Genomic DNA, 15313 nt, shown 5'->3' on the forward strand with positions numbered 1-15313 from the left:
TAAGCATCTGACTCTCGATTTCAGCTCAGGTTATGATCTCACGAGTAAGATCAAGCCCCGAGTCAGCATAGAACCTGTGTGGGATTCTCTCTCCCTCTGCCCCTCCCTGGCTCACATAAGTGCATGTGCTCTCTCTCTCAAAATAAATAAATAAACTTTAAATAAAATATCTGATTATGATACAAGCTGGCACTTCTCTCAGTAACGAATGGACTCCATCAGAGTCCTGAAAGGGCACAATGCGCCATCTCTTTCACCTGTCCTTCACAAGCTCCTTTGTAGAGTTCCAGTTTCTTCAACAGGTCTTCATTTTCTGCCTCACACTCAGCCATCTTCTTTTGGTAATATTCCAGAAGCTCCTGAGAAGGGCAGAGGACAGCCAGACGATCTTGTGTGGAAGGCAAGGGAGTTGACTCCACCGAATCCAAGAAAGACTTTCCCTTCCAGTTGGTGGGACCACTGAAGCCACAGGCAACATCATGTTTGGAGGCAGTTGTCAGCCTATGTGACATTACAAAGGGCATGTTCATTAAACTGTGGGGACTTTTATGAGACATTATAATTTCTTAAATAAAAAAGGGGTTTATGTTCTTAAAGTGCTAGAAGTAAGGTGCTCATAAACCTTCAAAGTTTGATGTTTCAGGTTAGTGACAAATCTTGTGAACTGGTTTCCAAGTATTAAAGGCTTAAAGATAGATTCAAAATACATGTTAGAGGGATAAAAAGATCATTTAGAAAAATGAAACATCACCCAAGTAAGACCAGGTAGTAACAGAAAATGTAATGCTCTTCAGATGCATAGCAACGGAACACTATACACTGTAGTAAAACTGCTACTCCTCTTGTCCTAGAGAAACTCATGCACATATATACAAGCTGACATGTAAGAAAATGTTTATAATGACATTGTTTGTAACAATAAAAATGGTAAGCCTTCCATCCATTCAATAGGATAATGGATAAATTGTGGTATATTCATATAAATGGAACATTATTCAAAGTTATTAGAAACTGTGAATTAGAGATACTCAAATATTACTGAATCACCCAAACAGTATTAAATGGAAAAATGTATGGAGATGCATATATAGAAGGTACTGCCATTTGTTTAAGATTATAATTTGCAAAATGAAACTGTTCTTAGGAACAAGTATATAAATGGCAAACTTATTAAGAAAGGGAATGATAAATATAAGATTCAGGATTAGAAAATAGGCTAGTTAGTGAGCACACAATCATATTAGCATCAGAGACATCTGAATTACACAGACCAAGACTAGACCAGATCAAAGGTTAATCAAAGGCAAGACAAGAAGTTTAGCAAGTAAGAGCCTTCAGCTAAAAGAATGAAAGTTGGAAAACAAATAGCCCAGAAGTGGAGAAACCCTGTGAAAATTAATCCAGTTTGGCTAACTCTCTACAATTTACAACATAACAAAATACACAGCAGTGTGGAGAAACTTTATACCAGAAGCCCAGAGTTGTAGCTAACGAAGGTCATGGTCAAACTTTCAGCTATCAGGAAGGAAAAAAAAACTTAGTATTTTCTCAATCACTAAAAGCTCATGACAGAAATACTCTTTTACTTAATGTTTCATGTTTTCAAAGGAAGTTTTATTTATAACAACTCTGGGAAATAGGCTAGTAGATGAACTAAGAGGTACTTCTGAGATTCTGCAGTGGGGAGTGATGGCCACGAGGATGAGATGTATCTATTGTGTAGCAATAGCAGAACTGGAATTAAAAGTCCCCTGTTTGTATGCTGATTGTTCCCTCTGTCGTCCAGCATCCACAGGTACTATACCAGCCTCACTCAAACTACCTGCATTCTGGTATGAACATTTAGTATGTCCTAGTTTTTAATGTTTATTTATTTATTTTAAGAGAGAAAGAGAGAGAGAGAGGGAGAGAGAGAAAGTGCAAGCGGGGAAGGGGCAGAGAGAGAAGGAGAGAATCCCAAGCAGACGTTGCGCTGACAGCATGGAGCCTGATGTGGGTCGTGAGATCATGCCCTGAGTTAAAATTAAGAGTCAGACGCTTAACCAACTGAGCCAGGCACCCCTAATATGTCCTAGTTTTTAATCCAAAAAATACATAGTAAGAATAGAGAAATGAGGTCTAACATAGTTTAAATCCAGAGTTTGGAAATACACTTCTAAAACCCTTCTAGTTCCCAAGTTAACTTGCACTTAAGGCTACAGAAGTCTTGATTCTTTAACAAGTCAAAAATAAACAAATGGCTTACTTTCTGGAGACAGGGGTTCGTGTTGGGGTAAAGTTCATTCTGTCCTTTTCACACCTGTCAAACACACAAAAATTCAGAATGAGGGGTCAGGAACAGAAAAAAACAGTATAAGATGGGATGCACAGACTCATTCCCTCTCCACCATCATCAGATGCACCTGCTGGTGAGAACGTGCTGTCCTAAAATGTAGGACTCTTGGGGTGCCTGGCTGGCTTAGACAGAAGAGCATGTGACCCTTGATCTCAGGGTTGTGAGTTTGAGTCCCATCTTGGGTGTTCTGATTACTAAAAACAAACAAAACAACAATAACAACAACAAAAACCAGCTTAAAAGTAAATAAAAAATAAATAAAATATAGCACTCTTTAAAGTTGTTCCAAATCCTGAAAATCTGACTTTGAATTTTCATAAGGCATTCATTGTTCTTGTTTTCAAATAAAATCAGAATGGACAAGCACACACAAAAGAAAAGCCTCCTTTATATGAAGGCTGTCTGCAACAATGCAAAACAAATTTACAATCCTTTTGCTGATATAGAAGAGAGATTCAGAAAAGTTTTTGACAAGTAAGGGACAGTATGGGAATTAAGGTAGAGGACTAGTTATGCTAAATTTAAAATAAATACAAAACCACTGACATTTTATCCTTATTTTGTGTTCTTTACCCATTGTTTTATCTTAGAGAAAGAAAAAACTACTTACAAAAGTTCATTTACAATCTCCATTCCCATTGCTAATACAGACCTTGGGTTCCTCTATTTGAACAACCTTATCATAGAAATTTTCATGAAGATAACCTCACAGTCATGTTCTCTGAAAGAGGGAGGAGAGAAGGAGAAAGGGGGAGAGAAAAAGGGAAAGAGACCAAGAGGAGGAAGGGGAAGAGGGAAGGAGAGAGGGGAGAGGAGAATTTATTTTATTAACTTTAGAGAAAACGGTCTTATTGAGCATGCTTTGTGAACCCATTTGATTTTGAGCAAGATGATGTAATATTCTGCTCATGTACTTTTAGGGTTCTTCCTCATCTTTCTCTATACTTATTGCCTTGGTGACCACAGAAAGTGTCAGTTTTCAAATACCATCTACACATTAATGGTTTTCAAATTTCTCCCTCCAGCGCTGGCTCTGCCCTCGACTCTGATCATGCCTATCTGACTGCCTATTCCATATCTCCATTTAGATGTCGTACAGGTCTCTCAGGCTTAACAGGTCCAAAACCAAGCTCCTGCTAAATAAATACCTACCACCCAAAGCTGCTCTTCTCTCAGAATTCTACCTTCCAGTAATTACTACCTACATCTTGCCAGTTGTTTATGACAAAAAACTCGGTTGGAGAAACTTTACTCCTCTCCTTGTCTTATATGCTACACTTGATCCCTGTGAGCAAATCCTGTTGGCTCTACCATCCAAATATCTAGAATCTGACAATCACTCATGCCACTACTGCCCTGGTCCAATGCACTACAACCTCTTGCTTGGATGACTACAACAGCCTCTTCAACTGGTGTCTTTGCTTCTGCTTTTAGAGCAGCCCCCCACAGTCTATTCTCAACATAGCAGTTAGAGTGATTATTTAAAATATAATTCAAACCACAAAGCTCCTCTTCTCAAAAGCCTCCAAGCTGTTTTGTTTTAGTCAGAGAACCAACATCTTTAAAATGGTTTACAAAGTCCTACATGGTCCGACTACCCCAGTACTTCTGTGACCCCACCTACTACTCTCCCCCTGCTCACTGCTCCAACAACACCGGGCTCTGCTGTTCCTCAAACGTGCCAAATTTTTACTTCAGACTTCACATTTCTACTGTATTTATGATGTTCTTCTCCCATTCATTTATACGGCTTGCTCCCGCTGCTTGAGGGTCCTGATGTCACCTTCTTGGTGAGTCTCCTCTGACCACTCTGGCATCCCTTTACCAACCTTCTCTGCTTTACTTCATCACCATCTGATATATTTTACTTATTGACTCCCCACACTGGATCGTGGAAATTCACTAAGGGCAGGGATTTTTTATCTCTTGTTTTCACTGCTAAATCCCCAGTCATTAAAAACAGTGCCTGGTTCAGTAGATGCTCAGTAAATTTTTTTAAAAATCCTCAATATGAATTTGAAAGACTCTGTTCAACATCTTCTTCTACTGGTCAGTAGTCTACCCAGTTTAGCTAGAATACTGGTTTCTGTCTGTCATTCCATTAGCTTTCTTCTACCAACCAACCCTTCAAATATACCATCTCTTTTTCTCACTCTCTCCTTTAAAAACATTTTTTTTTTAATTTTTTTTTCAACGTTTATTTATTTTTGGGACAGAGAGAGACAGAGCATGAACGGGGGAGGGGCAGAGAGAGAGGGAGACACAGAATCGGAAACAGGCTCCAGGCTCTGAGCCATCAGCCCAGAGCCCGACGCGGGGCTCGAACTCACGGACCGCGAGATCGTGACGGCGCCCCTAAAAACATTTTTTAAGTTTATTTATTTATTTTGAGAGAGACAGAGACAGTGTGAGTAGGGGAGGAGCAGAGAAAGAGAGAATCCCAAGCAGGCTCCGCACTGTCTGCAGAGTCCAATGCAGGGCTCGAACTCAGAAACTGTGAGATCATGACCTGAGCCAAAACCAGGAATCGGAGGCTTAATCGACTGAGCCACCCAGGCACCCCTCTCACTCTCTCCTTTAAAATGACTACTCACCTCCTTCCACAAAACTTCTCCAAGTCGGGCCAATTTGTCTTTTGTAAAAAATAACCTAGAAAATAGAAATGGTAATTGGGTTGGTATAGTAGGATTATGGGTAACATTTTTTTTTTTAAACAGCTTTATTGAGATAGAGTAACTCACATTCCAAAAGTCATTCATTTAAAGTATGTAATTCAGGGGTGTCAGGGTTGGTCAGTCAGTTAAGCGTCTGACTTCGGCTCGGGTCATGATCTCGCAGTTTGTGAGTTCGAGCCCCATGTCGGGCTCTGTGCTGACAGCTCAAAGCCTGGAGCCTGCTTCAGATTCTGTGTCTCCTTCTCTCTCTGCCCCTCCCCTGCTTGTACTCTCTCTCTCTCAAAAATAAATAGTTAAAAAAAAATCTTTAAAGTATATAATTCAATGCTTTCAGTATGTTCAGATATGTGTAACCATCACAATTACAGAACATTTTCATCACTTCAAGAAGTCCTCTACCCTTTAGCCATCACCCCTGTGCCCCCCTCCCCTTAAACTCTAAGCAACCACTGATCTACTTTGTGCTTCTATAGATCTCCCTATTTTGGACTTCCATAGGAATGAGATCATATAGTATGTGGTCCTTTGCGGTTGGCTAGTACTGTTCTCTCTCACTTAACATAATGTTTTCAAGGTTCATCTGTGCTGTAGCGTGTATTAGTACTTCATTCTTTTATATAGCCAAAGAATATCCCATTTTATGAATCCAGGTGACATCTTAAAGATGAATGCCACTGTTCTAAAACTACTTAAGAGTAACTTGGAACGCTTTTTTTTTTAAAATAATCTTGAGTCATTTTATTTGTTTTATAAAGTAAAAGTAAAGCCCAACATGGGTTCAAACCCACAACCCCAAGATCAAGAGCTGCATGCTCTACCAAATGAGCCAGCCAGGCCCTGCCGCACTGCACCCCCCACCCCGCCCCCAAGTAACCTGGAACTTTAAGAGAGTCCTCCCACAACCCGTAACCTCTCTTCCCCCTCCGAGTCAGCGACTGTCCTCACTCCTGTTTCCTATGACTACTGCACATCTATAAAAAGTTATCTATATTCACATCTCATTTAGTTTTATTCTCTCACAATCTGACTTCTACTACAACATCTGAACTGGTTATTCTTCTTGGTCACAAGACATCCAAATGAATAAATTTAACTGCTTTCTTGGTTTCCCACCCTCCATCCAACAAGTCACTCCTTGCTTTGCATACTTAATTTGACAGTGTTGACCACCTTTTCAAAAAATATTGGGAGTTGAGAGCTTGGGCTCTAAAGTTAAACAGACTTGGGTTTAAGTATAAGCTCTGTCCCTTATTAGCTGTGTAACAAGACCTGTTATTTAACCTCACTACATTTCAGTTACTTATTAAAGAGGGGGAAATTAGGGGTGCCTTAGTGGCCCAGTCAGTTGAGCATCCAACTTCAGCTCAGGTCATAATCTCACAGTTCTTGAGTTTGAGCCCCACACTGGGCTCTGAGTTGACAGTGTGCAGCCTGCCTGGGATTCTTTTTCTCCCTCTCTCTGCCCCTACCCCACTTGCTCTTTTTCTCTCAAAATAAAATAAACTTAAAAAAAAAAGGGGGGGGATAATAGGGGAGCCTGGGTGGCTCAGTTGGTTGAGGGTCCAACTTCAGCTCAGTTCATGATCTCATGGTTCTTGAGTTTGAGCCCCGTGTCAAGCTCACAACTGTAAGCACAGAGCCTGCTTCGGATCCTCTGTCCCCATTCCTCTCTGCTCCTGCCTCTCTCTCAAAAAATAATAAACACTTAAAAAAGGAAGATGGGGAAAATAGCATATATCATAGGTTGGTGTGAGAATTAAATGAAATAATGAATAAAAAGGATGAACAGTGACACATAAGTGCTCAATAAATGGAGATTATTATTTTTTACTGAAAATTTTCCTTTCTTGGTTCAAAAGGTTCTGTCTCCAACTTTCTTTGCTATTTCCTCTATCCATTTCTGTGGGAACATCATTATCCCCACTGCATTTATGATTACCTCTATTATTTAAAACACTACCTGGCACAGAGTAACTAACAATTACTTACTGAATGAACAAATGACATCTTTCAATATCCTGGTTTGAATGTCCAATATGTAATGGACATTTTCACCTATATGTCCCACTGGAGTTTGAAATGTCTAACTTAAAAAAGTTTAACTTAAAAAAAAATCACTCAAGTCACGTATGTTTTAGCACCTCAAAGCGAATTCAGCATCTCATAAGCAACCTGGACTTTAAAATTAACATTCATTATTTCATTACTCCTTCTCTTGACCTTCATCCAACCATATGAAAATCCCATATAGTCTCTCTGGGCAATCACCATGTTTATTCAGGATCTCCATATCTTCTTCCCAGCTCTACTATAATGGCTTAACTGTTCTACCCACCCCTTGTCTCCCTTGGACCATATTCTTTTGTTTTTTAAGTTTATTTATTTTGAGAGAGAAAGAGAACCAGGGAGGGACGGAGAAGGAGGGAGAGAGAGAGCATCCCATGCAGGCTCCATGCTGTCAGCACAGAGCCCAACATGGGGCCGATCTCACGAATGTGAGATCATGACTTGTGAAATCGTGACACAAGCAGAAGTCGAGAGTTGGATGCTTAAGTGACTGAGCTAACCAGGCACCCCTTTGCACCATATTCTTAAAAGTCATAATATTCATCAGTGGCTCCTCATAGCCTAATGCATTAAATGAAACTCAGCCTAGATGTCATGGCTCTCTCTATCTAAGGACCAAACCTATCTCCCCTAATTTCCCTCTCTTCCCCTAAAATACTCTCGTTGCAGATAACTTTCTTGCTTCCATGCCTTTGTTGGTGAGCTTCCCTCCAGCTGGAACATACATCAATCCATCCCCACCCTTCCCCCATTCACTTAATGAAATCCAGTTAGTACCTGAAAACTAACTACCTCCATCTCTTTCCAGAGTCTCTCGATCCAAATTGATCTATCAAAATGATGTAGCTGCAAAAGAACACCATCTGTAATTCTCTAAAAGTTAACATAATAGAGTTCTTTGTTGCTATAATTTCTCTCATGGCAGGGTATGTTCCTTGCAGATAGAAAATGGGCATTACTCATTATAGTACCTCCCAAAAGATCAATGTAGATAAATTAATGGGTTTCAGTTAGCTTCTACTCCTCTCTCTGTGATATCCTCATTTAAGTGGTTTTGTTTTTTAATACAGTCTGTTTACTTAAAATTAAATCTTGATTAGTACTTTGACATTTATTTTATTTACCCCCATAACAACTCGGTTAAGTACTTTTATTATATTTTAATCTACAAATGAGGAAATTGAGGGTTAGACTATTGTGGGATGAGGGAATACCGGAGCGCATTTCCAGGACACCAAATTCTACACTCTTTTTTATATTTCATCCTGCTGTTGACTCCCTCATGTTTATGGCTCCCCAATCCTCCAGCACCCTCAAAATATTTCACTTTGCACATCCTAACTTCCTTCTTCCGGGACCCGCACTTACTTCTCCCTCACCAGATTTTTTCTAGCCCAAGGCCCGTTCCCCCACTCCTGCATCCCAAACCCAAAACTCTGTACTCACGCCACACTAAACCTCCGAGTCAGAAACCCGCAACCGAATAACAAAACTTAAATCCGGTAGCTTTGCAGCGCCACTGAGCGTGCACGAAATCGGTCCAACCGCCCACAAGTTTACACGGCCCTTTGGATTGTGCGCCAATAGGAAGGCTATTCACACCCTATTGGGGCTATTCACGCCCCATTCCTGCCCTTCCTCGCTGCGCGTCTAACCGCGCAGAGATAGCCGGGAAATGTAGTTTTACTTCAGCACGCAGCTTCCCTGGTTGAGGATGTTAATGGATTGCAACCCAGTTCATCCCAGTACTGGTAGTGTGGTGTTTGGGGTCAGAACGCACTAATTCTGGGCACCCCCAGTTTAAACTTGTTCAACTACTTTGTTTTCATAAAAAATCATGCAGAAACGCGATGCATAATCATGCAATGGATACAGGATTATTATGTGTTGCAATTTACAAGCTTATATCAAGGTGAAGATTCTAAGAAGATAATTTCTCCTTCAATGACCTGGTGGCCTAGGGTCAAGATAGGACCTGTGGTTCAGTCTCTACCGTCAGAGAGTTATGTATATAAATAGTACTATTTTTATCAGCAGACACTGCTTCCTTTTCCTGAAAGATGTGAGAAACTGGCTTTAATAATGTAAGCTAATTCAAAACTCCATTGCAGTCTCATCTTTGCAGAAGAACAAACAGTAGGAGTAGGGGGAAAGGCACTTCAGCCTCTGAGCTGGCTCTACTGCTATGAAAAAGCTGGGACTCTTTGCTGTATAAGACTTAAGGATGTCCAGAAGGAATTTGACATCTCCTAAATTTACTTTTTGCTGTCTTGTGATTTTTCTCTATTAGTTACATCAGTATTTTTGTGTCTCTTTTGGCCCTTACATTTTTTTATTATTTTATTTAATTTTAAAGTTTATTTTTTTATTTTGGGAGAGAGGGAGAGAATCCCAAGTAAGCTCTGCACGGTCAGCACAGAACTGGATGAGGGGCTCCCACAAACCGTGAGATGATGACCTGAGCCAAAATCAAGAGTTGGGTGCTCAATTGACTGAGCCACCCAGGTGCCCTCCCTTATATATATATTTTAAGCAAAATCATGGTGATCTTATCTTCAGACTGGTTCTTAAATACATATCATCCTATTAATTGCTACTCTGTGTCTCGTCACCTTTCACTTGGATTACTACAATAGGTTTCCAACTGGTGTTTTTCCCTTCTCCAATCCATTCTACAAAAGGTGATTATTTTCTTTAAAGCACATTTCTGGACATGTCACATTCCTGTTCATAAACTTTTGGTGACTCCCCAAAGAGTAGAGAATAAGTGCAGAGAGTGATATGGCATTCAAATACTGACATAACCTGATCCTACTTATCTCATTATATAATAAATAATTTTCTGAATGTAGCATGGACTTCCCAGGTTTGGCTCATACCCTTCCTTTTATGTGGATTGATCTTTTCCATGAATCTTAACCTATAAAATCCCTACCAAGGCCAATACAAATACCATCTCCTTTATTAGAAGTAATCCCTTGTGCTTTGATATTCATTTAGCAATTTGTCATTGTATTTTGATAGCATAGCTTCTGTTCAAATGTCATCAGTCTTGAGCCCTTCTCTGACTACACTACCCCCCTTACCACCCTTCCGCTCCCTACCTTCTGTACTTTTTAAAAAGATCTTATCAGCACCTAAAATAATGTATATTTGCTTGTGCTCATTATTTTGTCTCCCCTTGCCAGTAGAATGTAAGCTCTGTCTTTTTATTGTTGTTCATGTTATATATGCAGAATGAATCTAGGAGAGTGCCTGGCACATAGCAGATGCTCAAAAGTTGTTGCCAAATGAATGAATGCATATATAACATTCTTCCCCACAGGTGTGTTTCCTCTCTTTATTAGATTGCTCTTCTTCCATTCTATATCAAGGTTGAAGTGTCATCATTCATTCACATGTCAAAGGGTTATTCTCAACCCTCCCTGTCTCACAACCACCCAATGTCAGATTGATTTTTAAAAAAAACACTCTGGTTGCAGAGGATCAATTAAGGACAATGCTTGAAGATCTGTGAGGCTGCCGTGGTAATTCATGGAAATGCCTAACTAAACAAGGGAGGCAAAAATGGAAATATGAAGAGGAAAATGGGAAATATTTAAAATTTCCAATTGACTGGGTGGCTCAGTAGGTTAAGCATCTGACTTCAGCTCAGGTTGTGAACTCGCAGTTTGTGGGTTCGAGCCCCATGTCAGGCTCTGTGCTAACAGCTCGGAACCTGGAGCCTGCTTTAGATTCTGTGTCTCCCTCTCTCTCTGTTTCTCTCTCTCTCAAAAATAAATATTTTTAAAAAAAGTTCCAGGGTGCCTGGGTGGCTCAGTTGGTTAAGCGTCTGACTTCGGGTCAGGTCATGATCTCCCAGTTTGAGTTTGAGCCCCGCGTCAGGCTCTGTGCTGAGAGCTCAGAACCTAGACCCTGCTCCGGAGTCTGTCTCCCTCTCTCTTTCTGCCCCTCCCCTGCTCGCACTCTGTCTCTCTCTCAAGAAAATAAACATTTTTTAAAAAGTTCCAATCAACTGGATCCAGGACAGGGAGATTAGCTGGAGTAGGTGACATTAATCAGAGTGGGAAATACAAGGGACCTAGCTGGCTCAGTCGGTAGACAGTGTGACTCTTGTTCTCAGAGTTGTGAGATTGAGCCCCACGTTGGATGCAGAGATTAGTTAAAAATAAAATCTTAAAAAAGAATGGGAAATACAAGAGGAAGAGTATATATGAGTATATATGGAGGCTATGAGAAAGGCAAACCTGAGAAACTCTTACTTGGTATATTCTCCCGCCCTGGGACTTTCCTACTCAGTTTAATTCTGTGGTGCATAACATTGTTACTGCCGACAATCTCATCTCTTTGTCTTTCTGTTGTAATGGCACTACACTTTATTTTATTTATTTATTTATTCATTTATTTATTTATTTATGTAGGCTAATGTGGGGCTTGAACTCACTGACACTGAGATCAAGACAGGAGCTGAGACCAAGAGTCAGATGTTTAACCCACCACCGAGGTTCCACCCAGGTGCCCCAATCCCTGTACTTTAGATTATTCTTAGCTTTTGCCTTCTATGTGTGCTCCTGGGGAACAGTCTCCCATTTATGGGAAATGATATCACCATAAAGTTATGGTCTCTAACCTTAGTGAAACCCTCAGACGTGAAGAACAACACTTCTCAAGAAATATTTGCTCTTTCTCCTTATTTCCACAGGAGCCATTTTGGGTATTCACAATTTGCTTTAAACCCTTAAGGGAGCCCTCCCAGTATCTTTGTCTTTCTTTCCCAAGGTAATCAACTGCCTTAACTTCGTGCCTTCTCACCCGCTTACTTACCATCACTGTACTTGTATTTACCTCTTTTCCTCTGCTTCACAGGAACGGGTGTCCCTGCTCTTATGCTCATTTCTTTTGCTTCTTTAGGGACTTTGGTTTTTCTCTTACTATCTTCAGCCTCCAATTCTCCATTAGTTCTTCCTTCTCAGCACTGAGGCCCACTCATGTATACTAGCTTGTGAAGATATTCTTTGGTTCTCCTTCAGTAACTTCCATGTTTCCATACCCAACCTTTCCTCCACAGCCAAGGACATTGAGTCCATGCTTGGCTCCTTTTCTTCATCTCCCATTCACTTCCCAACTCACTCAAAACTGGATTTTGACTCCATAACTTTATTGAAATTGCTCTATGATCTATTAATTGCTAAACTGAATGATCACATCTTGTCATATCTCATTCTTTCTGGCATTTTATACTGTTGCAAATTTTCACCTTTTCTTCAAATTTTACTTTCTTGACAACTATGAAAACCCTCTCAAATCACTCTCACCATTCATTCTTAGCATCACATGCTGGTTTTTCTTTTTATGGTGAAAGAACTATTACCTTCCTGGAAAAATTAACTTTTATTAGCTCAACACAGATAACTGAAAAATAAACTTCTGGTTTCTCTTATTTGTGTAAGAACCATGGACTTCATAACAATAATACATATCAAAGTAAGAATAAATAGAACTGAAGCATGCCTTTGGTGTGCTTCCCATCCTCATTTAATGCTAAATTTAAGAAATAATAGCTTTTGCCCTCTGAGAAATCACAGAAAAATAGACAATGCACATACAAACACACTAAAGGAAATAGGAGTACTTAAAAACTATGTACCTGTGAGGGAGCCTACACCAGGAAAACAAATAAATAACTAGTACCCATGTTTTAATTTTGAAAAATCACAGGGCAGAGAGAAGATAGAAGACTGACATTTATCATTTCCTTTCCAGTTTATTATTTGTATTTTTATTGTCATGTGTAGGTTGGTACACAGTAGTGAAAAAGGTCTGTGTTATCTGTCCTCTATGAAGGCATCTGCGACATAGAAAATTATTGATAAAGTCCTTGACATAAATTTGAGTGAATCCAAACCAAATATGAGAAAATACCTCACCTAGGTTTTTTTGTTTGGTTTGTTTGTTTGTTTGGAATATGGCATTTGACTCTGTTCTTGAATTCACCCAGTTTGTTAAGGTAGAAGCTCTTGATACGTTACTTTACAAATTATGCAAATATTTTGGCAAACACAGATTTAGAGATTCAAATGAGATTCAAATGATTAAAGTTTAAAAAAAAACTTTAATGTTTGTTTAATTTTGAGAGAGAGAGAGAGAGAGAGAGCACACAAGTTGGGGAGAGGCAGAGAGAGAGAGGGAGACACAGAATCCGAAGCGGGCTCCAGGCCAGAGCCTGACATGGGACTCGAACTCACAAGCCGTGAGATCATGACCTGAGCAGAAGCTGGATGTTTAACCGACTGAGCCACCCAGGGGCCCCTAAAATGTTTCTTCTTCCTTTACCATAACATTAATAAGGAGATAATCATTTGAAATATTGCATTTAAAAATCTTTTAGATCACTTTGCCTACCAGAGCCATTGAAAGTGATATAAAACAGAGCCTTGTATGTTATTTCCAATTCTTATGAAATGCTGCCATGCATTATTGAATTAATCCTTTCCTTTATAACTTCCTTTTATATATCTTAATGTTTAGATGAAATATCTTTTAGTCTCTATGTTCAAAATTCTGGTATAAATGTAGCCTCTATTTTATTTTTAAAGGATTTTCTTTTCTTTTTTTTAAATGTTTATTCTTTTTTTTTTTTAATTTTTTTTTTCAACGTTTATTTTATTTTTGGGACAGAGAGAGACAGAGCATGAACGGGGGAGGGGCAGAGAGAGAGGGAGACACAGAATGGGAAACAGGCTCCAGGCTCTGAGCCATCAGCCCAAAGCCCGACGCGGGGCTCGAACTCACAGACCGCAAGATCGTGACCTGGCTGAAGTCGGACGCTTAACCGACTGCGCCACCCAGGCGCCCCTAAATGTTTATTCTTGAGAGAGAGGCAGAGAGCAAACAGGGGAGGAGCAGAGAGAGGAAGACAGAATCCCAAGAAGGTTCCATGCTGTCAGCACGGAGCCCCATGTGGGGCTCAAACTCACAAACTGTGAGATTATGACCTGAGCTGAAACCAAGAGTTGGATGCCTAACTGACTGAGCCACCGATGTGCCCCTACATGTAGCCTCTTAACCAAAGTTCTTCTATATGTGATTTATTTTTCTTCTCCTAGAATATAATTTCTTCTCCTAGACTACATACTAATTAAATTTTATTATTGGCTTCACTACTGCCTTAGAGTTCCACAGCTTTTGAAAAAATTTTAAACTTTGACGTATTCTTCATATGTAATTGATGATTTTTATTTTATCTCTTCTTCAAGACTAGTGAAAATATGTGCACCTAAAATGCAGGTCTACAGAAATTACTTGTAAATTATCACTATTTTCCTCCCTTAATTAAGGTATCAACAACTACTTTCCAATCAGATTATTTGAACATTCATAGTCTATGTCTATCTTCCCTCAAAGTACCCACAGCTTGTTTGCCCGAGATATTAGCATTATTTATTTGAATATGACTTATATTTATACGACCTTTAATGGATTCTTAATCATCTATTCTTTTGTACTCAGCAGATAATGGATTGTTGTAAGGCAAGGCACAAAATTATCAATAAATTTAGGTGCACTGTAAATTGTTCTGTTCAGCAGTAAAACCATGTATATCCTTCAAAAAACACGTTGTAATTGCTTCTAAAATAATATAATTTGTGGCACCTGACTGACTTAGTTAGTAGAGCACACAACTCTTGATCTTAGGGTTGTGAGTTTGAGCCCCCATGTTGGGGGGTGCACTCGTTCTCCCCCACTTGTCTCTCTCTCTCTCTCTCTCTCAAAAGCAAATAAACATTTAAAAAAAAATTTAAAAGAAACATTTTAAATCATAGCTTTTCAACCTTTAGAGTTCATTAAAATTGAATCTCTTCCTCCTATACTGATTTGTCCCTGTGGACTACTTAGAGTCTGTCTGCTCAAAACCCATGTAAAAATGTGTCTTTTTAAAAAATGTTTATTTTTGAAAGACAGAGAGAGAGACAGACAGAGAGAGTGCGCGAGCCTGAATGAGGGAGGGGCAGAGAGAGGGAGACACAGAATCTGAAGCAGGCTCCAGGTTCTGAGTTATCAGCACAGAGCTTGATGCCGAGCTCGAACTCATGGACTGTGACATCATCAGTCCCCAAAGTGTGGTCAACAGATCCTTATTTGTCCTCAGGCCAATGTTGGACCCTGAAGTATCTTCTGAAGGTCTTGAAGTCAAAATTATTTTCATATTAACATTAAAATGCTATTTGCCTTCTTT

The 15313-nt window shown here is 39.6% G+C and overlaps 1 protein-coding gene across 4 annotated transcripts in view; it reads right to left on the bottom strand.

The window, feature by feature from the left end:
* CCDC77 (coiled-coil domain containing 77) overlaps positions 1–8606 on the bottom strand; it is a 31067-nt gene extending 22461 nt beyond the window's left edge. Inside the window, exons 1-5 of one of the 4 annotated variants that reach the window (XM_030321862.2) lie at positions 8524–8555; positions 7855–7923; positions 4930–4984; positions 2246–2299; positions 258–501 (exon numbers count right to left, since the gene is read on the bottom strand). In XM_030321862.2, coding sequence (XP_030177722.1) covers positions 258–501; positions 2246–2283 — 282 coding nt within the window. In that variant the 5' untranslated portion in view covers positions 2284–2299; positions 4930–4984; positions 7855–7923; positions 8524–8555. Of the gene's footprint in view, positions 1–257; positions 502–2245; positions 2300–2402; positions 2467–4929; positions 4985–7854; positions 7924–8523 lie in introns of those variants that run through there. The other 3 variants (XM_030321861.2, XM_030321865.1, XM_030321864.1) reach the window with 3 other exon arrangements.
* Positions 8607–15313: the final 6707 nt, after the last annotated feature.

The sequence above is a fragment of the Lynx canadensis genome, chromosome B4 (genome assembly GCF_007474595.2).
Source record: "Lynx canadensis isolate LIC74 chromosome B4, mLynCan4.pri.v2, whole genome shotgun sequence".
Lineage (NCBI taxonomy): Eukaryota > Metazoa > Chordata > Mammalia > Carnivora > Felidae > Lynx > Lynx canadensis.